This window comes from Onychomys torridus, chromosome 9, assembly GCF_903995425.1.
Source record: "Onychomys torridus chromosome 9, mOncTor1.1, whole genome shotgun sequence".
NCBI classification, from domain to species: Eukaryota; Metazoa; Chordata; class Mammalia; order Rodentia; family Cricetidae; genus Onychomys; species Onychomys torridus.
The window spans coordinates 53,050,468-53,076,293 of NC_050451.1; the positions used below are offsets into that span (position 1 = coordinate 53,050,468).

The 25,826-nt window shown below is 45.0% G+C and overlaps 1 protein-coding gene across 3 annotated transcripts in view; it reads right to left on the reverse strand.

Annotated features, from left to right (window-relative positions):
- Msra (methionine sulfoxide reductase A) overlaps positions 1-11,458 on the reverse strand; it is a 325,520-nt gene extending 314,062 nt beyond the window's left edge. Inside the window, exon 1 of one of the 3 annotated variants that reach the window (XM_036199086.1) lies at positions 11,017-11,426. In XM_036199086.1, coding sequence (XP_036054979.1) covers positions 11,017-11,152 — 136 coding nt within the window. In that variant the 5' untranslated portion in view covers positions 11,153-11,426. Of the gene's footprint in view, positions 1-11,016 lie in introns of all 3 variants that reach the window. The other 2 variants (XM_036199087.1, XM_036199088.1) reach the window with 2 other exon arrangements.
- Positions 11,459-25,826: the final 14,368 nt, after the last annotated feature.

The window sequence follows — 25,826 nt, forward strand, 5'->3', positions numbered from 1 at the left end:
TTGTATCATGTGTGCATATGTGTGTGTGTGCGCGTGCGTGCGTGCGTGGGCGCCAACACTCTGAAGGACAGCAATGCAGACAGATGGTGAGCTGAGCACCAGTAACTTGTCTAGGGTGACAGTCAGACACAGTGTTCATATGGGTTTTTATGTCATAACCACCCAACATGCAGTGCAAATACAGAGTGGCAGGGGCTTTGGGAGGCAGCTGCACCTCCATTCATCTCCCTGCTCTCCTTGGAGGCTACAGCCTACCAGTGACTTGGGTTCAAGGTCTTAGTGATGTAACATACCCACATGGAATGGACCAGATAACTCAAGCAAGCCAATGACTGACAGCAAAGACAGGGGTTGAAATTGGAAGAACACATTTCTAAAACTGCAAAGGTCTTCGAAAGTCCTTTGCTGCAGAAGTCCAGATCATAAATGCCTCAGCTCTGGCTTTTAGAGTCAAATGGCCTCACTTACAGCTACTCAGTTCTGTCCTTAGACTTCAGAAACAGGCATAGACGATAAAAACAAACAAAGAGGCATGCATGTGTTTCAATACAGCTTGCTTTATAAAAGGATGGTAGAAGATGCATTGTCGAAGCACTCACTCCCAGGAGGGTGGGCAGAAGAGAATGGCTGCAAATCAGTACTGCAAAAGCCTGGAGCCACTGCGTGCTCGATGGCACCTTAGAGATGACCTGACCTCTTTGCTCCTAAGACTGGGGAAATACACCATATTGGAAATTTCATCATTGTAATAAGGCAAGAAAAAAATAAATAAATAAAGGACACACAGATAAAAACTGTATTTCCAGATGATGTGATATCTGTATAGAAAATGCCAGGAAGTTTATAAAAAAAAATTTTTTTTAAATCCTAGAGTTAATAAGGGAAGCCAGCAAGGCTGAAGGCCCAGCGTCCCCAAACTCAGCATTCAAAAAACTCATGTGTAATATATATGCTAACATGAACACATGAAGACCCAAATTAAAGAGTCATTAGCATCTACAAACACTTCAAAGAACACGCAAAATTTAAGTTTGAACTTAACAAACATGTTGAGTTCTATGCACTGGAAGTAACAAAAACTAAAAACTAAGCCAAACCTGAATATATGTGAGACAAGCTGTGGCCCTAGACGGAAGACACAGCAAAGTTATCAATTCTCTCTAAATTGATCTCTAGTTTTAATGCAATTCCTATAAAAATCCTAGCACAGATTTTCTTAGGCATGGGCAAGACAACTCTAAATTTTATACAGAAAAGTGTAGGCCTTATATGAAACAAAATATAATAAAGTGGTAAGAGCTATTATCCCCAGCATTAAGGCCCCTATGATTACAGTAACGGAGACAGTCGGCACTGACAGAGACCCATAGATCAGTGGGAAAGCATAAAAACCAACAAACAGATCCTCACAACTACGGCCATGTGGTTTGTGATGGTTGTTTATGTTTTTCAAACAGAATCTAGCTATGGAGCCCAGGCTGACCAGAACTCACTATATAGCCCAGGCTGGCCTTCAACTTGCAATCCTGTATCTGCCTCCTGCATGCTAGGATTACAGGCGTGCGCCACTACGCCCAGAGGCAACATGATTTTTGAAACAAATACTAAAACAAATTAACAGATGCATTCAACAAATAGTGATAGAGTGCCTGAACATCCATGGGTCAGACAATTGTTCAGAAAGGCAATGTCCTGCACTCAGCCAGACTCCCCACGGTGCTCCCTAAAGACAAACCTGGGGCTTGAAATCCTTCTACCCACACAGCTGTGCCACAATTATGCCTTATGTGACACAACTTCCCATGCTGCAAGCTCAGCATGTGCTCTTTTGTCTTGCTTGAGTATATCCCATGACACCTGCCCAACCCTACTATCTATCACCCAGCAGGAAGGGACACAGTCCTTTCACTGCAGCATGAAATCAAGTTCATAAACAAATTGCCCTGTGTGGGCAGCCAGGGAAGATCTGCTGGCTATGGAGACATATATATGGTCCTGAAACTGATCTTGCCATGTCCCTGCTCCATAAAATAGGGCATTAGGGAATTATTCTACCTAGAGCTTAACTGCTGTATTTTACTTAGTGAGCCTGACACTAACTTGAAAAGGGCAGTGTTCAGATATGTATTGCTGGTGATGGGCGTGGTGATGATCTTTGCTGTGCCCCAAGGAACTGAGATCCTCACCTGAGATTGACAACCAGTTTACAGTGTTCTGCTTAACAGCATAAGCCCCAACTTCCACCCTAACCTGAAACAAAATCAAGTCAGAATGCATCATGCCTTAAATATAAAATTAAATCTAGAAATAGTTTAGAAGATCTTTAGGGTCAAGGCAAGGCAGAGTTCTTAGGCTTGACACAAAAAGCATACACCAAAACAGGACTCATCCAAACCACAAACCTCCTGCAGAAGACAGTAGAAAGAAACCAAGGCAAGCTACAGTCTCCCAGCATGCCAATCTTCTGACATGGTGGTACATCATCTACAAACATGGGCTGGAGAGATGGCTCAGCCGTTAAAGGCTAGGCTCACAACCAAAAACATCATCTACAAACATGTCAGGCTGCATTCACAACACCCTGGATTGCAAGTGGCTCAGGGGCTTGTTTGTTTGTTTGTTTGTTTGGGGAAGACATTAGACAAGCAGGCAGTGCCATTTCCCACAATCGAACCCAGTTTCTTCTCAATATACTCAAGATTCTTTAATTCAGGCCTCATTTCTTTGGCTGTGAATCCCCACAAAGCACTTTGTTTCCACGAGGCTTCCCTTTGGGTACAGCCTCTCCAAACATCATTTTTTTTTCAGTAGGCCAAAGAATAACTGGTGTCCTTATTTGAACAATGTTTCTCATAACTGTTAGCAAGTCATTTGACCCAAGCAATCTACCAACTACCTAACAGTAGATATATTTTTAATCAAAAATAGAATATGAAAAGCTTACAAAGGCTAACACAACACTGACATCACTTTACTATGGTTAAAAATTCCTTTTATATGCATTCCAGGAGATACTCTGTTCCTCAGTTTTAGTCTTCATCTACATAAATGTAATATCAGGACATCTCTTCAGCTTCATTACAGTCAGCCTTTGCTATTATATAGTGTAAATTCAATAAACTCATTCAAGAAAGGTAGAAGATTAGAAACAAACCCCACTGTGAAGCTCCAGATACCAACACAAAGGCAACACGAAAATAAGGAACCAAGCCAGGCATGCCTATAATCCCAACACTGGGGAGGCCGAGGCAAGAGAATCACTGTGAGTTCAAGACTAACCTGAGCTACACAGTGAGTCTGAGGTCAGCCTAGGCTACAGAACAAGACTCTGCTCACCCCCCACCAAAGTTAAATAAACCTAGAAAGGGGAGAGAAGAAAGGAAGGATTGCTAGGGTCATATATAAGGCCCATGTCTTCCTCATGCTGGTAACAACTTTGTCACCTTTCATGGCAGGCCCAGCTTACAGAGAAGATTTCACCTGACCCCATACCAAATATCATAAGCCAACACTGTCACACATCTCACCAAACGGGAAGAGTGTTAGCACAGAACATTGGGTAAATTGGTAGCTGGAATCAAAACTGGCTGTGCCATCAGGGCACTGTCGGCAGATTTGGGGTTCAGAAAACAGGGACAAATATATCTCAGACTGAACGTCAAACAAAGGCAGAAAGTCTACCTTTTCCACAAAGAGGAAGACTGGAAGAAGGGCCAGTGAGATGGGGAAGCTAGACACACAACCCTTCCTGTGAAAAGGAAAGCGGGTTCTGGAACTGAGTGTGGAGTCACAGCAGCACCCACACATCCTGTTACAGCAAGACCTGCACATCCTGTGGATGTTGGGAAATGGAAAAGCAGAGCATTCAAACGATGCTGTGTGGACTCCAGGAGCCACACAAGGGTGAGAGTGGCTGGCCCCATGAAGAAGCCAGGCATCGAGGAGAAGAGAGAGCAGAGGACAGGGAAGCATGATGCAGCCATACTCCCAGCTTGCTACCACCATTTAGATGGAAACATGACGAGGAGATGGACATATGACTGAACTGCTGTATGATGACAACCCTGTGCTCACTGGGAGTCCCAAAGTGCTCAACATGTAAAGCAGCCTGGAACAGCCTGTCCCATGAAGCCAATCCTGGGCTAATTCCCTGAGATAGGGAAGGGGATATGGCAGACCAGTAAATTGTCATGTGTCACAGGGCAAGTGGCATGGTCCACTCCTACCTAGCATATTTCCACCTAGCTACAAAAAGTCTTTATAGCCAGTAATGTTTTCAGATGTGATGTACAATCCAATGCCATGGAGCCCAGCAACTCAACATCCTGTCTGTCCAGGCTGCTTCAGTCCAGTTTTCCATATTGCTCATTCTGATAGGTGTGAGTGTGCAAGCACATAGCATGTATGCACAGGTGCAGTTGCAGATGTGTGCAGGGGGAGGGGGGCAGAAAACAACATTAGGTGTCTTCCTCTATCAGCCCCATCTTATTTTTCACTAAACGTGGAGTTCACTGGTTGGCTAGACTGGCTGGCCAGCAAGCCCTCCTGTCTGTACTTCCCAGTACTGGGACTACATGTGTGCAATGCCACATCCAGCTTTTTACATTGGTGCTAGGGATCTGGACTCATGCCCTAATGCTTGTGTAGCAGGCGCCTTACCTACTGGGCAGCATCCTCAACCTTCACTGTAGCATTTCTTGACTACCTGCTAGTCACCATGTTGTAGCTCATGTATGTGTTTATTATGTCTCACACTCTTCCTGGGCCACTCGGCATGTTACTCAACAAATAATCACTGCCCCGCAGTGTCCCAGGACCAAGGAGTAAGACAACCCTGCCCTCCAGCAGTTCGCTGTCTAGTGCTGTGCGTTCACACACAGGGCTACTGTGAATCTCTGACCCAGAAGGAACTTACGAGGGAAAAAGGTAGAGGAGCATCTTGAAAAAGATTTACAATGCCCCTCACCCTCACCACACACTGACAGCCCAGGGTCACCTCCTGCACAATTCAGTTATTTCAGCCATCATCAGAGAAACCACGGTTTTAATTAGCTCTGAGTAGCAGGACCAGACACAGACAGGAGCTCTTCACGGGAAAGGGGCGGATCACTTACTGGAAGCTCCTGGGACCCATGGAGAGGCAAGAACAGAGATCACCTCAGCAAAGAGGCCTCCCCCCTGCACTTGCTGAGGCCTGGTATCCATTTACCCCCCAAAACTTGTGCCTCACCTACTGCCTCTTCACCTTTCCGGGCTCCCAGAGGTCGCTACAGGTGTTCTCACTCTCCCTTCTCCAACTATGTCCCCTTGACCCCCCCCCTAAGTAGAGATGCGGGTCCAGGCCCACTTGATAGTACTGAGCTCACCCCTTCACATACACATACCCGCACTGTAGGTGCCTAGAAAGTCTCTGCTTGGGGGTTCAGAGATGGCGGGCTTACCCTTCATCGGGCCATGGGGAGGTGTAAAGAAACTGGCTCAGATCCATCACAGTGCTGGGGTAACAACTTAGAGCACATGCCCCAGACAAAGGGTTGGCATCCCCGCATCCCAGCTCGCAGGATGGATATGGGGAAAGGCCACCTTTTCTGTATTTGATTTTAGACATTAACTATTCGCTGCCCAGTATCCGTAAGCCACCACTGAACGTTTGGTGTGGGCATCCTCCTTTGTTATGCACTATAGATCGGAGCAGGGAGCACAGGGCTCCCTCCAGGAGTGGCACACGGCTTCTCTCCCTGGGAGCTCGTTACCGCATAAAGAGAAAAGGCACAGATTTGGTAACGGGGCAGCAGAACATCTAAGAAGCAACGGGAGAGCCGATGGGGAGGAGTCTGAAGTAGCTCACGAGGGTCTGCCGGATGGAGTTGAAAGCCTTCACTTAGGCCCTAGGGAGGAGGGACTGGTTTACAGGAGAAACAGAATTCAAGCCAGGCAAATCTTGAAGAAAGAGTAAAATAAGGAATAGTGGGAAAGGCAACACTTTACCTATGCAAGCATTTAATGAAGAAATAAATCAAAAGATCAGAGGGGTAATCCACAAGGATACGATCACGTGGGCGGCCGCAGAGGCGGAACACTGAATCCTGTCAGGCAGAAGATGGGCTCGGTGGGGGCCTGGTGGGAAAAGAGGCTGGGGAGGAGGTAAAGATCAGAAGGTGGGAGGTGGGAAATGCCTTTCCCCAGCGGGGGCGGCAGGGAAACAGAAGGTTCTGGAAGAAAGCATAAAACAATCTAAGAGCTCTGGGCAGGATGCGAGAAGAAAAATAACAGTTCTGTGTCCTACAATTTAGAAATTAATCACACACTAGGGAATTTTTTTTCTAAAAGGAGAACAGCTTCCTATCGCTTTCTTTTTTAAAAATCTATGTACACCCGTCACATAAAAGAAACACATAATGCCTTCTACACCACGGTGGAAGGAATCCGTCCCCAAAGGCCCTTCCTTTGTATAAATCATGCCACCACAATCGACGCTTCAACAAAAATGAATATTTATGAAATGTAAAATGACTTGGATTAACTTATTCCAATTTCACTCTCTAAATTTAGAATTTTTTTTTAAAATCACGCCAAAATGTAGATTTTTGATTACAAAAGCAAGTTGGGGGGGAAATATATATGTATACTTGACAAGAAAAAGAGAGCAATTTTTTTTTTTTTAAGTTGAAGTATATGACAAAGGATGACAGAAAGGTGGCTGGTTGGGCTGAAAACAGCCGGGACTATCTTCAAAGTAGCTGTTTAATTCAACAACAAAGCCACATTAGACAAAGCAAGTTGTTGAAAACAACACAAAGTATAAACCCTAAATAGCCCAACCACCCTCATCTCATGGGCACAGCCCAAACCCAGCCTCTCCTTTCTTAGCTGTCCTTTCCAAGCTTTCTCAGGCATATGGATTGCTAGCTTGCTCCCTGTCCACACAACAGTCAGCACGCTGGTCTAGCCTGGCCTTTGTACCTACTGTATCTGGGCAATCCCTCCATTCCTGGAGATGCCCCATCTTCTGTGCCTGTGTGCTGTATCCTTGAGGCTGACAGTTGCTCCTGTAACTAGCCCCTGTTGATGGGCACCTGTGACAGTGAACAGCCTGCTGCAGTCCTCATTTGGCGTGTGTGTGTGTGTGTGTGTGTGTGTGTGTGTGTGTGTGCAAATCTGGAAGGCAAATTCCCAGAAATTGAATTCCTGAGATCCAAGGTAAATGTGCATTTAAATTTTGGGTAGATGCAGCCAAGTTGCCTTCTGTAAGAGTGGAGCCGGTTGACACCCTCTAACAACACACAAGAGTGCATATCTATCTCTCTCTCTCTCTCTCTCTCTCTCTCTCTCTCTCTCTCTCTCAGACAGAATGGATCACTGTTTCTGGATTTTTGCCAATCTGAAAAATGAAAACTGGTATTTGCATTTTCCTCACTGAGTGAACTTGAGCATCTTTTTATGTGTTTAAGAACTGACTGTACTTCCTTGGGGGTAAATTGTTCAAAACCTCTACCTGATTTTTAATTACTCCTGACATTTTTCTTACAAACTTCTAGAAGGTTCTGCTCTATTGGGGAAACTAGTCCTTGCCTTTCCGAACATGGTGCTGTACCCCAGACTGTTTTCTGACTTTGTTTCTGTGATTTTTGTCACACAAAAGACTTCTTAAAAAAAATATGTAATGTGTATGGGTGTTTTGTCTGTGTGTAAGTCTATGTGCCATGTGTGTGCAATGCCCCCAGAAGCCAGAAGAGGGTGTTGGATCCCTTGGAATTGGAGTTACAGATGGAACTGAGCCTAGTCCTCTGGAAAAGTAGCAAGTGCTCTTAACTACCAAGCCATCTCTCTGGCCCCACACAGACTTTTAATGTGATCTAACTGCAAGTTTCTTGATTTTCTAGCTGTGAGTACAAAGGCCTTCCTCACACAATGATAAAGAAATGCTCCTTTTCTCACATTCATTATTTCATTTTTTGCTCTTAACTAAAGAGAGCAAGCATGGTGTTCTATACTGGTAACCCCAGCACTCAGGAGACTGCAGCAGAAAGATGGCTGAAAGTTCAAAGGCAACATGGGTCACGCAATGAATTCAAGACCAACCTAAGTTGGACATTAAAACTATATCAAAACTAGCATATACACATGCATGCATACATACATGGGAAAAGAGTGGTTGTATCAGAAACTCTAGCACATAGTGCATATACCAGCCCCACTGTATGACCTTGGATAAGTTATCTGACCTCCCTAGCCTGTTTCCACATTCATAATGGGGATAATGATGGTTAATGCATCATCACTTTATTGTGAAAATTAAATGTATTAGTGTAGTTCCCCATGGTGCCTGGTGTGTAATACATCAATAAGTGTGGGCTATTACCATCACATCTGCTTGGGATTTAACTTTTTTTTTCAAGGTGTGATGGCCAGAAATAGCATCAGTCTAACCTCCAAGTCTCTCTAGCTGTCCAAACACCGTTTTCCCTACTGACCTGAGATGCCACTTTCACCATACATCATCTTCCTGTAGGTACCCAAGAGCTTCTGATTCTTCCTCCTCCATTTGTCCATCTCTAGTCAACTGCCTTATCAGTCCTACACAGTACCATATAAACAACAACCAGTTACCCAAACCAGCCTGCTCAGGTTCCCATCTGTTCCAAGTGACCCAGGAAACGAAACATTTAAAAGGCTTGAAGATTCGAATGTTACTTTCTTGCAAAATGTAAATCTACCATTAGGCTGCAGCTGATGAAAGGGTGCAACAGCCTTCCAGGACACAAAGAAGGAAGGATGAGGCTAAGAAGACAAGGTTAGCGCCCCCAAGCACTGGATGATAGTACACACCTGGGACTCCGTCAAAGCAAGCCTAAACAGGTAGACCTTGTCCTCTAAAGGGGGGCACACTGGCCACAGAGCTTTTGAGACAATCTGCTACCGTTAACAACAGACTTAGATGGATGATACAGAGACATGAGGCAGGCTGACAATGCAATGTAGAAGAATAACTTTGGAACTAGGAATATGAAATCCATAACTTTCAAAAACATGCTCACCAAAACTCACTAGATACAGTTGGGGGGGGGAGCAAAACAGCTTGACCACACAGCTGCCGTGACAGGCTTAGAGACCCAGATACCAATAGTTCCTGGCAGGCAATACCTGGACCCAGGAAAAGCCATAAGCTGACCCCACCCAGGTAGGGCTGCATCTAAGGAAAAATACCTGACATTCCAAACATTCCCTATACCTAGACAGATGTCAGCCAATCAGGGTCCTGAACCCTGGGAATCCCCTCACCGCAACCTCTGCTATGATAAAAAAACAAAAACAAAACCCACCCTGCCTATGCTCCAAGTCTCACTGCTGTGTCGCAGAGAGAACACAAGCTCTGAGCTTGAAAATAAAGGCTCTTTTTGCTTTTACATACGGGATTCGGTGTGATCTTTTTTTTTTTTGGGGGGGGGAGGTTTCCAGGATCTGGGCATGACAACAATAAGGCACACTGTTGCTGGAACCTTAACAAATTCTCTAGGCTCTCACTTTCAGTTACTTACTTTAGACCCCTCCCCACCAGACTGCCATGTGGGTGGGAGACACTACACAAGATGGCTGACCATGCTCCTCTTTTTTCCTGACTTTAAAAATCACTAAATTTGGAGGCTGTGAAGCTGTGTAACATTAGAAGTCTCTTTCCTATCTTTGCTGCAGATAACCCCTGAGATGTGCAGGCTGTGACAGTCGCTGTGTTTACGGCTTCAAAGAAAACTCAGCCTCACATCCTCCATGTTGTATCCAACCACATTTCTACTTTGCTCGAGTACCTAAGAAATGTTTGTCTGAACTGAGGAGCACAAGGTTAATGGCTTAGCACAATCTCCGAGCCTCTCCCCTCCCACTTCAAGTCTGAAGAGATCAAGATAAGATATTTTCACTGTCTACAGGAGCATCCAGTGGCCTTGTGATTACGTGCCAGGTGAACGGATCACCGGCCACCATATTTATGACACCCCACTCCAAACCACCAGAGAGATGCCTAGAAGCCTACCGTGGTCTGTTATTTCCTAACCTAAACCCCTCTCTTGGACCCTCTCTGCCTGAAGATAAAAGGACTCTGAAAAACCTGTGCTGGGTTAAGACAGTTTACCAGGCCACCTTCTGCTTTTACTAGATTACCAAATAAATGTACGTGTCTCCAAACACTCTCTTTCAAATATTAGGGTCGCTTTCCAAATGGGAGGTAAATGCATTTGGATTCTATACCCAGGCCAGTGAGAACCTGTCATGGATGAATACCCCAAGTGTGGAGGCCAGAAACAATAGGCCTAACAAGGCTTAGCAGGTAAAGGCGCTTACCAACCAGCCCCACAATCTGAATTCAATTCAGGGTCCTAAGTGGTACCAGGAGAAAACTGAGTCCCACGCGTCATCTGCTGATGGTCCGAAGTGTACCTAGGGCATACGTGTGTGCGCACAGACACCTCCAGAAGGCCTCATCCATAGAACAAGTTGCTCCTGCAAACCGAGGAGAAACCCCAGCAGGTCCTTGAAATAACTAGACACTGGGGAGGGTTCTGACAATCAGCTCCAGCCTAAAATTCCACTTCAAACCACAAGTTCGCATCATTAGGTCTCCCTCCAGCACTTCCTGGGAACAGGCAACAGGCTGCCTCTCCTAGGGGCCTAGGTGACAAAGGAGACTAAGGCAGGGCTCACACTGCACTCTTCCTAGCTCTACATATGGAGCTGCAAACCTGCAGCCCAGCTGGGTCAGATCCCGACGCTAGATTCTTTCAGAGCTCCCTGTTTTGTCCTAAGAGACTCAAACAAAGAGAAACACTGAGACAGGAGACTGCCCCGCTGAGCGCCCACCCCTCCCGAACGTGGGAGGGAGGGAGGGATGCGGGCCTGGTGGGGGCGCTGCGCGCACGCGCAGACCCCGACCTGGGACCCGCCCGAGGCCCCGCGCGGCTCCTTCCGGGAGGGCGCAGTGCGCACGCTCGGCGCGCACGCTCGGCGCTTGTACCGTCTTACCTGCCACGGGGATCGTTTCCGCGCGGCCGGGCAAGGCTTCTTGCGCGCTGATGACCTTCGACGCTGAGTCGCCCATCCTTGGCACCGGGATGGGGCTGGAAAGGAGCTGGAGAGCCCTTCTGGCGGCGGAGAGCATGGGCGGCGTGTCCGTCCCGCGGGCCGACCTCCGAGCCTGGCTGTCTCTGAGGGACAAAGTTTCCCGAGTACGAGAAGCAGCTCGGGCCAAAAATTATGCTGGCTGGGCGCCACCGCAGGGTGTTGAAGTTCCTCCGGTTTCACCACCTTCGCGGCCGGTGTTCCGGGTGCCCAGGAAGGGCTTAGCCAAGCAGGGTTTTCAGAGTGTTTCTCGTGCTCAGTCGACCACAAAGCAGAAAAGGGGAATCAATGTGCGCATAAAAAGGCAGCGAGCTAGAAGAAAGGCAGACTGTAAGATGGATGGATGGATGGCCAGCTAGAAAATTTGTCTGTGTTGATCAGTCAAATTGATCGAAAGCACAACTCTCAACACCACAAAGGATTACGTACTCAACGTGAAATATATACACATAATAAAATATATACAATGTGTGTGTGTGGATAAATCTATTCTTTAGCCCATAAAATAGAGGATGCAGGCACAAATACATTGTTAACGCTGTTTTGGTGAAATTAATAGTGCAGTTGAATTAGTCTTCTGAAATCATGAGAGAGAATATTCCTAGAAGAAATCTCACCCTAATCTTTAGGTGGCTAGGGCCAGATGAGTGACTTGAGAGGTCCGTCTATGAGACTGTGGTCTACACCCTCTGCCAAAATGGGCGGATAGTCTCATATGAAGGAAGGAACAGGATTAGCACCCACAGGGCTTTGAAGCTTTGAACCTAAGCTCCTCCGTGGGCTTAGTTAGCACTTTGTGTTCATGTGGGGCTGTAATAGAAGGACAAGAGGACTGGTGTGCTGTGTAGAATGTTGCCAGATACACAATGTTAAACAGATTAAGGTATTTATCTTATATTTTAGAAGTCCCCTGGGCCAACTTGTATCAACAGTTTACGTTTGATTTGCTTTGGCCGTGAAATTATGCCAAGCAGGTTCTTTCTACAAGGCCTTGCCTGAAGTCATCCCAAGGTGTCCCTTCCCGGCTCGAAAGAGGCCTAGTCACTAAAGGAAAAAAAAAAAATCTGTCAATAAGTTGTGCTTCTAACTTTCTGCCTTTGATACATACTGACTTGCAGGAAATACTGCATAACTAAATACTGTGACCGTATAACCACAGAATTTGTAATGTTAAGGGAAACTACTTATGTAATGTTAGGTACCCCAGAACTGCATTTCTACTTACCCACTAAGGGAAAAAAATGGGAAAAATAAATAAATAAAAGCAATGTTTAGAATTTTATTGTTCGGAGCAGTGAGATCCTACTAAAGTTCTCTCCTGCCTTATAGTCCTAGAAATCCAGCTCGGATCATCAGGCTTGGTGGAAGGCTCCTTTACCTGCTGTGCCATCTCTCTGGCCCCACTTTAAACATTTTTAAGGTTCTTTGTACATCATTTAAATATTCTCGAGGACCCAGATGGTTAGGCTACACTCATGCAAACAAACATCTTTGAAGGAAAGAAGTATCTCAAATTCCTTAAAGTTTCCCTTAAACAATGGTTTCTTCCCTCGTTTACGGAAATAGCTCTGTTAGCTAAGTTGTGTTTGTTTGTTTGTTTGTTTGTTTATTATAAAGTCTCTCTGTATAACCCTGGCTAGCATGGAATTGACAGAGATCTACCTGCCGTTGCCCAACCTCTGTGTTTTGTTTTTTGAGGAGAGAAATAATTATGCTCTTTTCAAGACTAGGCCTTGCTTTCCTTCAGACTTTCCAACTACTCCCTTCTGAGCTACCTTTCAGATTTTCTGACACGTGCTGATTTATCATTCTTGTAATTATACTCAGGCTTTCTGACAAAGTCTAAAGATTTATATCCTTCAAGACACGGTCTACACATTCTCTTTTGGAACAACAAAGAGTCTCAAAACACAACCTGTTCGGGAAAACAGATTATTTCTCTTCGGTGTGTCAACCTAGAAGGAAACAGTCTCCTGCTAAGCAGAACTCTGGCTCTTCTTCCATAGTGAATGGGCCAGAGAGAGCTCATGCTCTTTCTTCTGGGACCTTAGTCTAGTCCCAGAACCCACATAAAAATGCTGGGAATTGTTGTAATTCAGGGCTCAGTGAAACCACTGAACTGGACCACTCTGTGATTTATTGGTGATCTAAACTAATGTTGGAGTGGGGGCAGAAAAAACAAACTACCAGAAAAGCAAACAGATTTTATATGCCAGGAGGGTGGGAATTTTTGAGCTGATATGGTCGCAAACTGCCTAGATTGACTAAGAACTAGGTGTCTTTGCCTGAGGTACTTGACTTTGGGGAGAAATTAAAGCTGGTTACTGGTAAACAGAACTCTCCTTAGGAAATCTGCTTTTCTGGTCAACAGAAACCTGCTTTTATGATTGTTTGCCTGGTAACAGACTTCTGTAGGACAATGTCACCATCACTGCCATTTGGGGGCCATTTTGGACCTAACATCTGTACCCCTAGCTCTGGAGAGGCAGAGATAGGCAGATCCCTCAGGCTTACTACCCAGCCAACTTAGCCTACTTGGTGAACTCCAGGCCAGGAGGACCTACCTAAAAAAATTAGGTAAATACAAAAACAAGATGGATGTCACACCTGAGGAATGGAGAAATGACTCCCAGTGTTGACCTCTGATCTCCAGAAGCATGTGCATGTACACACATGTGCAACCAAATGAATATGCACACACACACACAACATCAGGAAAAGCAAGGATGTGGTGCAATCCCAGTATAAAGGAGGTGGAGGCAAGCCTCAGCTATTCAGTGAGCTTGAGGCCAGCCTGAACTACATGAACTCTGTATCCAAACCAGAAAACAATTAACATCATATGGAAGACGTCAACACATGAAGCCATTTTCATCTAGCATGGATCAGAAAGTTGATTGTTCTCTAATATAGACACACTACTTCCCTGATGAAAACATGCTTGTTTCTCGATCACCAAAGTCAAACAGCATTTGGCTGATTTTACTTTAATATGCATTTGTATTGCTATTACTCATAGATTCTGCTAGATCCGTCCTTGGTTTATGAGGGAGTTCACTGTGTCCCACCACAGGGCAAGCATCAATGGGATCACGGACACAGAAAACTCAGGCCTTCTGAAGAAAAACTGCCAGCAACTCACTCAAGAGCCAACATGTGCCAGGCATTTAGCTATCACTTCTACTTTTCATTAAACTGTAAATACAGCAAGGGTACCCAGGCACACCCAAACAGATAAGGTTTCACTTACCTAGGTAGAGAGACACCCTGATAAATGAAAAAATAAAAAGCTTAAGTGACATTTACATTTGCATACTTATAACCAAGTGGCTTTATATGTGGCCTGTCTCCGGAAGATACAAAGCCGTCTGAAGAATGCAATTAATTGCGTGGATTATTTTACTGAATTTTTAAGAGGAAGATGAAATAAGAAGAGGTTTCATTACTAAACAATAAGCTCCTGTTAGCTCTGCATGCTTTATTTTTAACCTTTGCTCCAACCCATTTTTAAAGTTTTAGAGGTGAAGAAACTCAGGCTCAGAGAGGTGCCCAAACAAACAGCTACTAAGAGAGAGAGAGAACCTGGACTCAAATTTGAGCTTTCCAAAGTCCTAAGTTCAAGATCTCAGCATTACAAAAAAAAAAAAAAAAAAAAAAAAAAAAAAACTGGTGGACGTGACTCGGATAAATGTCTCAGCCTTTAATGCTTACTTTGAAGTTTGGGTCTTTATAGGGACACTGAATGGAATGATTTAGGTGAAAGGTCAAAGCTCCCCTTCAGGGTTCTTCCCAAGAGACAAGCATACATATGCCACCATTCCTTCACCTTGTCACCAGCAGAGCCACCAGGTTCAAACTGGAACTGTCCCTCCAGGTGAAGTTGACTAGGTGTGGCCATGTGATGAAGGGACAATTCCAGGAGCGGAGGTGTAGTTCTGTGTCATGACCTTAGAAGCAAGAGGCACACTCCCTTTTATCCTGACTCCTCACCTAAAGACTGACCTGGAGCTATGAGCCTGTGAGAACCAGAGCTCAGCAACCAAGAGGGTTTCTCTGTGCAGCCTTGGCTGTCCCAGAACTCACTCTGTAGAACAGGCTGACCTTGAACTCAGAGATCCTGCCCGACTCTGCCTCCTGAGTGCTGGGATTAAAGCCATACACCACCACGGCCTAGCTAGGAGATTTACTATTTTTATGTATGTGTGTATGCACGCACCTGCATGAGTTTATGTACTGTATGGGTGCTCATGTAGCCCAGGGGGATCAGATCTCCTGGAACTAGAGTTACAGGCAGTTGTAAGCCACCTGATATGGATGGTGGAAACCAAACCCAAGTTCTCCGAAAGGGCAGTAAGTGCTCTTAACCCTGGGCTGGCTCTCCAACCCCTAAATCACATGTTTTAGAGCCAGGCCTAGTGGTACACTCCTATAATCCCAGCTACCTTGGATATTAAGATGGGAGGATTATACATTCTAGGCATGCCTGAACTACAGAGTCCAATCTGAACAACTTCATGAGAACTTGTCCCAAAAGGAGTGGGGAGAAGATAGCTGGGATATAGCACAGTAGTAGAGTGCCTACCTGGCCTTCCTGAAGACCTAGGTTCACTCCCCAGCACTGCCAGACATAAATTAATAAATAAAATCACTCGGTATTGTTTGATTGAGGGTTTTATTATTGGTTTTCATTTGTTTTCTTTTGAAACAAGAACTTACTACATAGCCCTGGCTGACCTGGAACTCACTATAAACACCAGGCTGGCCTTGAACTTACAACAGTGACTGAGCACCACCACACCTCACTGTTTTGTTGACTTTCCTTGATGACCATTAAATAAGCGAAGATGGGAAAGTTCCCAGAATACTTCCTCACATGGAGATGTTATTGTGACTGTAACGATATTTAACTGTATAATCAGTGGAGATGTATCGTCTCCACAGGAGAGAAAGCTCTATGCAGGTAGGAGTCATGTCAGTATTTAATGATTGATAACTGCTTCCCCAAACCAGCCCGCTGCAGGTCAGACACTTCGTACACATTGAGCCGACATTGGCAGAATGACATCATGGACCGGTCTCAGCATCTCCTGACCATCTACCTGAATCCATCTCCGTCTTCACTGCAGGATGCTCAGTGAGCTAGATACAGGGAGTATTCCTGCTACACTGAGAGGCAGGTGGACCATGGGTCTGAGGATAGCCTGGACTAGGTAGGAAGGAAGGAAGGAAGGAAGGAAGGAAGGAAGGAAGGAAGGAAGGAAGGAAAGAAGGAGAGCTGCCTCGGCTCTTACTTCATTATCTGAATGCCTTCAGATTTGTACAAAATTTAATCTCTCTCATCCCCAAAAGGATGTGAGAGATTATTTTTATGAAGCTGTAATTTAGGCTTCTGAGATGGCTCAGGTAAAAGTGCTCGCCATACAAACCTGATGACCTGGACTTGATCCCTGGAAACTCCTGTAGAAGGCGAGTACTGACTCCTAAAAGCTGTCTTCTGACCTACACAGGCACGTGTACACACACACACACACACACACACACACACACACACACACACACACTAATAATAATAATAATAATAATAATAATAATAATAATAATAATAACAAACTTATCAACATTATCTCTTCTCTAATTATTCACTAAAAATACAGGACAATGAAACAGGATGATCCCAGAGAGCACACTCCACCGGATGCCTAATGTAACAACTGTGACTACTTTAGTCTTTAGTCTAAAGAAAAAACAAGCCCAGAGCACTGGAGGTCACTCACAACATTGGCTGACGAATTGAGCAGAGAGCAAGGAGAATCAGCATCCCAGGGAAGGCCTCCATGGTAACCTGGTGTTGGATTAACCAGTTCTGTGACCTCTGACAAGGTATTTACTGTGTCATCTTTTTTCTCACCTGTGACATTTGAGAGGACAGGAGAGAGAAATCACAAGTTCTCTAAACTTGCTGAATCACAAACTTTGTAAGCCAAGAAAGAGAGCATTTTGTGACCTGTCCATCAGCGCGTGCTTCTTCAGTTCCCCAAATAAAGGTGGCACTGAAAAGCCCCCTGCTGCATGCAGCTGCCAGGATCCTCTCACATAAGACAATACTCCCAAGCCTCTGAATTCTCTGGAATCCATGTGCTGAAAGACTGAGACAGTGAAGGGGTGAGGGTGGGGCATCTCGTTGAAACCTGTTTTAAGTACACTATTTCAATCATTATTTTTATTATTTGTGTGTGTGTGTGTGTGTGTGTGGTGTGTGTGTGGTTGTGTGCGTGTGCATTCTAGTGTCCACAATGCCAGAAGAGGGCACTGGACACCCTAGAGGTGGAGTTATAGGCAGTTTGTGGTGTGGGTACTGGGAAATGAACTCATCTCTTCAAGAGCAGCAAGTGCTCTTAACCACACAGCCGTCTCTCCAGACCCTAGATAGACTATTTTAAAGCTTACTGGGTAGCATACTTACTTGAGTATTTATAATCATTGATAACACAGTCAAATACCTGTGTGAAGATAGATAATACAATCTGCAAAGTACATCTTTTTTAAGGGCGTTTTTTGCCCTCATAATACATGTATATCATATACTGTTCATCTTTTTTTTTTTCAGTGTTATTGTACGAAGTGCAGGAGGAAAGGGAGAGGGGGAGGGAAGCACAGCAAAGCATACCCACACTGAAATCTCTAGACAGTAAGCAGATGTTTTCTTGCTTCATCCTTTCTCTCACAACTATTAATAGCATTTTTTTAAGAAAAAGCTAAAGCAGTTTAATGGCTCATTTATTAAATAGTTTGAACCCAGGGCACACGGTAAGCGGTTAATGAACTTTGTGGACGTTCTAATTACAAACACATTATCGTTGTTGGAGAAAGATGAGAGCTGAGAGGAGGAGCAGGCGCCTGCCTCGTTCCGTCCTCCCACCCAGGGACAGCCAGAGGGTCCCCCCAACTTTCTGTCACCCCTGGAGACTACACCTCAGGCCAGTCTCAGCCCTGGAAGACTTCACGCCCCTGTCTGTGACATTCATACACACCTTTCCCTCCCAGCAAGCACTGCTCCAGCTTCCCTCCTCCCTCTCCTAGGGTCAGGCTCTTTCAGGATTGAGGGGGGCAGGGTGGGGGGCAGTGGATGAAGAAACAGGTCCACTGTCTGGTGACTGGATTGCCAGCCTGTCTATCTACAGGTTACCCTGCTGGCATCCCTTGCAGACCTCAGCTGCTGCCCTGTCAGACTTCCAGAACATGTGACACCTAGACACAGGACTTTACTACCAGAGAAGTCGCTAGCTGCAAGAGAGCCTCACCCCTGGAAACCTAGGCATACTTGTGTCTTATATTTTCCACATGTGACCCCTTTTCACCCAAGAAATACTTACATGAAACCCAAATATATAGATATATAAAAACACTTCTACAGATCAAATATTTACTGACAATAATTCATCAAGAAATGAACTGTAAAGCAATTCTTTGATAGGCATATATATATAATTTATTAAAGACTAAAGCAAACTTGCATGATAATGAGACAGATGCACTTGTTAATTTTCACATGAGGAATTGCATCTTTTCTGATTATTTGTATTACAGGATTTAGAACATCTTCGATCTCTTCCAGAATTGACTGAGATTTTGATATAATAATCATCAATGCTGAGAAGACTAATTCACAGAAACACAGTACAAAATGGCAGAAGTATATACTAAGGGCTTTTCAGGAATTAGAAATTCTGTCCAATCCCAAACAAAAACATATTTAAAGATGTGTTATGAAATGCAAGTGAGCCACATAAACAGCCTGGTTAAAAACCACACATTCTGATGTAACACAATACAAAAGTTAAACCAATTTGACACTTGTACCCTGAGGAATGGTGGCAGGAAAACACTGGAAGTCTTTGTTTACCAAGATCAAGCCACTGCTTCTACGAGAGCTGAGGACTGTATACATAGTAAAAACACATACATAACATGCAAGAGTCTAATCTGAGCTGAGATGTTGCAGTCCGTGTTTGTTGGTACTATGTGGCAAATGTGTAAGAAGTGTGATGTGTGGCTGTGTTCTGTGTTCATGGCCCCAGTAAAGCCACACTATGCATCATGGACTCTGGCCTGCACACACTCACTGTGTATCTGATTTTGAATTGATTTTCTCTCCTTGAACATTCAGAAACCTTTTACCACTGCCTTTTTTTTTTTTTAACACAACCCCCACATGATGGGGTTGTGGCCCACAGTTTAAGAAGTTGAGTTCTGGGGTCAAAATGATTTGATGTCATTTCTTTCCAAGGTGTCCCTAAGTCCAGGAGGAGCACATGCATGCATGCATGCTCACCTCTATACACATTAGTGGGGCTTCTCTGCAGCCCACCTCCCTCCACAGTTCTTTCCTACAAAAAGCACAAAGCTGCTCTCCAGCCACACACTGCCAGCAGACATTCCCTTGGAAAAATCTGATTCCCTATTACAGACTTACCAACATCTGGGGGCAAATCTGGTTCCATTAGCTTTGGAGGAAAGGTCCTGGGGACCTATCCCCAAAGCAGACCATCTATTCCTGTACCCTGAGGACACATCTAGCTTCTTGAAAAACTGAGGGAGCAGTTGGATGCCTTCCCTCCCTGATTGTATTTTAAAAATGTCTTTTGGGAGGCAGGGTTCTAGAAATTAGAAATTGAACCTAGGTCCTGACACACACTAGGCTGCTGCTTTAGCACAGCCCTAAAAAGCCTTTTGTCTGGAAGTCCTTGATGGCTCTCTGCCTTAAGTTTTGAGTTATCTTGGCCACCTACAGGGATACATACAGTTTCATAATTGTCGTATTAGAGTCACAAGGAAAAAAGACTGAAAGAAAAATAATATCCATCTCTCTCTCTCTCTCTCTCTCTCTCTCTCTCTCTCTCTCTCTCTCGTGTGTGTGTGTGTGTGTGTGTGTGTGTGTGTGTGTGTGTGTGGTGTGTGTGTGTGCATGTACATGATCTGTGTATAATTTGCTTCTTTAAATTTTTTAAATAGGGTGTGCTGGCTAGTTTTCTGTCGACTTGACACAAGCTAGAGTCATCAGAGAGGAGGGAGCCTCAGTTAAGATCAGGCTGTAGGCAAGCCTGTGGAACATTTTCTTAATTAGTGATTGAGGATGGGAGGGCCCAGCTCATGGTGGGTGGTACTACTCCTGGGCTGGTGGTCCTGAGTTCTATAAGAAAGCAGGCTGAAAAAGCCCCGAGGAGCAAGCCAGTAAGCAGCTCCCTTCCATGCCCTCTGCATCAGCTCCTGCTTCCAGGTTCCTGCCCTGTGTGCATTACTGTCCCGACTTCCTTTAATGATGAACAGTGCTGGGGAAGTGTAAGTCAGATACACCCTTTCCTCCCCAACTTGCTTTAGTCATAGCGTTTCATCCAATAGTAATCCGTACTAAAACATCATTATAACCCTGACTGGTGTGTAGACTAGGCTGGCCTCACACTCAGAGTGATCCCCCTGCCTCTGACTTCTGGGTACTGGAATGAAAGGCATGCACCACCATGCCTGGCTACTTTGCACTTGTTCCATGACACTTGTCAATTTGAGAATTTCCCAGAGTAAATAAATAAACCCTTTGTTTAACAAAATAAATAAATGCAAAGATGCACCACCATATCTTGGTAAAGAGGAAGAGTAAGTAACCTGTTTCGAGCAGTTCAGGCTTTTCTCTCGACCACACATGCCAAGTGACCTTGTTAATCTTTATCCCATTACTCTAGTCCTAGCTGGAAGAGAAAGGTAAAATTTCTGCTTCAGGTTTATCAAGAATTGCTTTGCCCTCAGATGAAATCTAAGCTTTAAGTAGTTAATTGTCCAATTTTAGTTTATATTTCAAAAGGGTCTGGTTCTCTGTTTGGGGAAGTTTGTTTTACTCAATTCTTATTAGCATACAAATATTTCTAAGTCGATAACCAGTAATTATGGGACATGTTATGCTCTCAGCATTATGAAAGAGTCCTTTCTGAATTCCCTTATACCTAATTCAACTTTCTTTTCCCCTTTGTTTCTTTCAGTCAGGGTCTTGCTACGCTGGCCTGGAGCTCTTGACCTTCTGGCCCTTGCCTCCTGGGTGCTCAAACTGTAGGAGTGAGACATTGTGCCTGGCCTGCTTCAACTTTTATTCAGATTTTTTAAAATGAGCTGACATTGAAAAGTTATTCAAAACAAACTTCTTTAATATGCATCACTAAACAGCAGGTACTATGGGAGCTGGGGAAGTGGCTCAGTGAGGAGAAGTGTTTGTTATGAAAGCCTGAGGACCTGAGTTCAAATCCTCAGCATCTACCTAAAAAACTGGTGTGGCCTCCCAGGGAGCTACACCCCCAGCACTGCAGGGGTGGAGACAGGAGGAGCAATTGGACTTGCCACCTGCCAGTCTAGCTGCAGGCTCAGTGAGAAATCTGGTCTCCAGGGATAAGGGGGAGAGTGCCAGTGCTGGATGCCCAGGATCCACCTCTGGCCTCCAAGCACTTGCACGAGAATGGAATTATCTTTAACTTATGTCTCCAAATAATAAAAACCCATCAGGTATATTCCAAACACTTTACATGGTACTACATGCTCAAGGTAAAAAAGGTAATAACCGGTTGAACACAGTCTACCAGTGGTCTGTGTCTGCCCAGATGACCATCCATCTAGGCTTTGTTCAAATGACCATAGTGACTTTTTTAACCGAATACGTTCAAGCCTGGTTTTGATATGCAAATGCAAGATAAAACACGCCTTAGTTTATAAAATTGCAGTCGCTCACAGCATTGGCTTTGTTTCACTTTCATCACCTACAGATTATCATACAGAGATATTTTCTAGGCCACAATTATCTTTCCACCAGCGCTGCTCCTTGAGATGGTGACCTTAGCTCACGAACACAAAGAGAGAAGAATCCATCTTTGCCTTGAGTCCTCCGTACATTTTTCCACGTCTAGCAAGCTGTGCTTTGGGTGGCATATGCTTCCACAGGCCGCTCAGAAGGTTTAATTGAGACTTAAGCACTCGACAAATATTTGTGGAATTAAATTGAGTTTCAGTGATTACTCTGTAATTCTTCAAGCACGGAGACATTAGAAGGTTTAAAAAAAAAAAAAAAGACCAAAAAAAAAGATGGTGTTTTCACTGCAAAATCTGTCCAAACCCATCAAGGATGTCAGGTGGTAGTGAAGGGCTGCTGTTGGTTATTTGGGGTTCGTTAAAGAGAAGCCTTTGATTGTTCTCCAATCTCTGCTTTTTAAAGTCCCATATTCCTAAACTGTCTCAGCTGGAGATAAATTCACTTCCTTCAGCCATCTGGTGGCTCCCACTTGTAACTACATCATCTGCTCAGCAGACATGCCCAGTGAGTATGAACTCCGTCCTTTCCTGGCCATCCCGAACAGGGTGTGTTTTGATGACCTGGCACCCAAGGAATGCATAGGTATGAAAATTCCAAGATCAGTCTTAATGGTTCTAACACCAAGCACACTTTAAAATAAGAATAACAGGATATAGACTGTTGGAAGTGGGAGGAGAGTGTCTTCTATTCATGAAAGAAGGCAGACCATATTAAATGGTCTTTAACATACAAGGAGAGTGCCTAGATGTTGCGGTTATAAAAGAACCATTCTGAGGAGACCTGAGCTCCCAGGAAACACAGGCCAAATCACAAAAGCACCTCAGTGAGTGTGAGACTAGATGTGCCGCAGTAGAGACAGGAAATCTACCATCTCTTTCACCCTATACTCAACTCGTACAGCTGACTCCCCTCGGGAACAGGCAACGTACACCAAAATAGAATTGCTCTTTCAGAATCAGTGCACAAGACAACGGAACTGCAAAGGCCCTGTACACATCGACACCCCACCTTCCACCAAGCCAAGAATACTCACATCTTTGTGTAATGCTTCACTCTCAAGGTCATGGTGATGCCCCTGAGCTGAGTCATGACTGGAAGACCAAGGACTGTGTTGGTAAACAAGGTCCCAGGTGCCTGAGCCCTAACTTAGCCAAAGGTTCCCTCCTCCAAACTATTGGAGGAAAGAGAACAAGAAAGGGGTCACGGAGCCCGCTGGCCAGGCCATAGCCACTCAAGGTCTACCTTCACCCCTACAGAATGGAGTGTTACCTCCCAGACAGGGAAGAGGTCACTGCTGCCTGAAGAAGGCCGAGAAAGCTCTGAGAGGCACTTGAAGTGCGAGGTCATTTCCCAAGAGTTGACAGACCTGCACAGCCCAGGACAGGAGGAGACCAGTTCATTTCACAAGGCAAGCATAAGGGTAAAGGATAATAAAGCAAGAGCAAGCTGGCAGCTGCAGGACACGCAGCAGGTAAGAAGGAAGCGGTGAAGTAGCGGAGGCTGTAAGGCTAGACAGGGCCAGAGGCTGGCATGCGCCTGTAATCCCAACCCATGGGAAGCAGAGGCAGGAGGATTGGCAGTTTGTGTCAGGCTGGGCTACGGAGTGAGATTACAAACAACAAGTAGGCAGGGGCTTCCTCCAGGGGTTGTGTGTGACCAACATGTCCCGAGGATGCCCCACTAGTAATGGAGTCACTAAGTGACTTTAAACTAGGACAATGATCTCATGCCACGGTTTGGGTTTTCCGAAGCAGCACAGACACTGTGTTGAAAGGATGCATAAGAAGGCTTAGAAAACCCACTAGGTTGTTAACAGACATTATGAGGGGTTCCAGGTGAAGAAACAGGCATAGGACTGTGGAGATAATTGAGCAGAATAACACATCTTTGTAACGTGGGCATAAAGGACTTGACATAATGCTAGTGCTGTGGCTCAGTGGTAGAGAGTTTGCCTAATATGCCTGAGTCCTAGCCCAGAAAGAGAATATAGAATTTTAGATAACTCCCAGATTTGTGGTCTATCGACCAAGAGGGAGGGCCTCGGCCATTTTCCAGGCACTTTGTTCTGCGAGGGACAACAGGCTGGGTGGAGAAGCATGAAGAGCCACAGAGCTAATGGGTCTAGTTCTGGAGGCAGTCACATCAGCGTCCCCATGGGGCAGCGCTCCTTCACCGCAGGTGGCAGAAGGTGCAGGGCTGAAACACTGCAGGAGGTCAAGGCAGAAGGTATAGACTTGGAACAAATCAAAGGCAATTTTTCTGGGAAAAGAAAGCATTTGTTGGTGCCCCAGCCCCTACAGTGCCCACACTGAGAAGGAAGGAAGGCACCCTCTCCTGTACAGCCAGTGCATTCAGACAACCCAGCAGACAGGTGAACAGCTGAGAATCTTCTGCAGAGCCTAGACATGACTCTGGAGCAGGGCACGTGGGAGACTCAGGGTGGGGGCAGATCCAGAGTCACAAGGATGCTATGTAAAGTTCTAAAAATAAGAATTGCCACCGTGTGTGTCTGACTGCATGAGCATGCCATAGCCAATCAGAGCAATTGTCCTCCTCACCCTGAGCGGGATGTCACTTCCCATCTTCACCCTTGACTAGAGCACCAGGGATGGAGATGAGAAGAGACTGGGGAGCCTGCAGGTGTGGAGGTGAGAAAATGTGCCTCTGTCTTTTTCTGGCTCTCTCAAACCGCAGGGAAATCCTACTCAATGTCTCCCCGGGGAAATAACAGCGTGATTCTTCAGCTGGACCTTTAAATTAAAAGGCTACCTGACTCTTTATGGGGCGAGAGGATTGTTTCTCTTCCCTCAATAACTCCATTTGTCCCCCCTCATCTTCCATCCTATTGCATTCTAGAAGGAATTCATCCCAGTTAATATGAAAATGAGAGGCCAGAAATGATGAAGGATGCTTGTGGAAGCCATTGTAGTGATTCACTGAATCTGTCTGTTACTTGAGATTTCAATAATACGCTTATTTTTCTGTCATTTAAATACTCTCGACATCCATCTGCTCACAGAACCAGGCACAACATCTTAGCATTATACAGGATGTGCTAATGGCAGGAGACTGAGCCCTCTATTAATATTAAAAGCTCTATGTCACTTTCAGAGAATCAGTAGGGACTGTCCTAAAGGGTGAGGTGATATCCATATAAGAATAGTATTGGCATGAATCTCATCTCTTTGGGGGAAGGGTGGATATCTCAGCCCACCAGGTCAGTTGTGGTTCACTTTTACATACCACACATGCGCGCTTGCGCGCGCGTGCACACACACACAAATACACACATGTTCTGAGCTAACCTTAGATGGAAGGATAAACAAAAAATAGAAATGTCCCAAATACGATCATATTCATGTCTGTTTTGTCCTATAAAACAAGCATCTCAAGTAGCCCAGGCTGGCCACCAACTTGCTATGTAGTCCGGCTGGCCTTGAACTCTGGTCCTCCTGCATTAATCAGTCAAGTGTTGTTGTGAGCCGTTGTGCTCAGCTCCAGATAAGATCAATTTCTTATGATAAAACATTTGAGATTAGGGCCAGAGAGATGGCCCCACAGGTAAAAGTGCTTGCCCTCCCTAAGCCTACTGACCTGAGTTTGATTTCTGGAGCCCACACAGCAAGAGAGAGGTGATTCCTGCAAGTTGCCCTCTGACCTCTATGTACATACTGTAGCATGCATATCCCCACACACAAGATAAGTAAACAAGAAACAGGTTTTTGTTTTTACTATTTGACAATAACAAATAGTTTTTCAATATGATTTGGGTTGTTCTTCCCTATTCTTAATAGATTTGAAATGAATTTGTCAATTTTTTTTTTTTGAGACAGGGTCTTATTATGCATCCCTGTTTGGCCTGGACCTT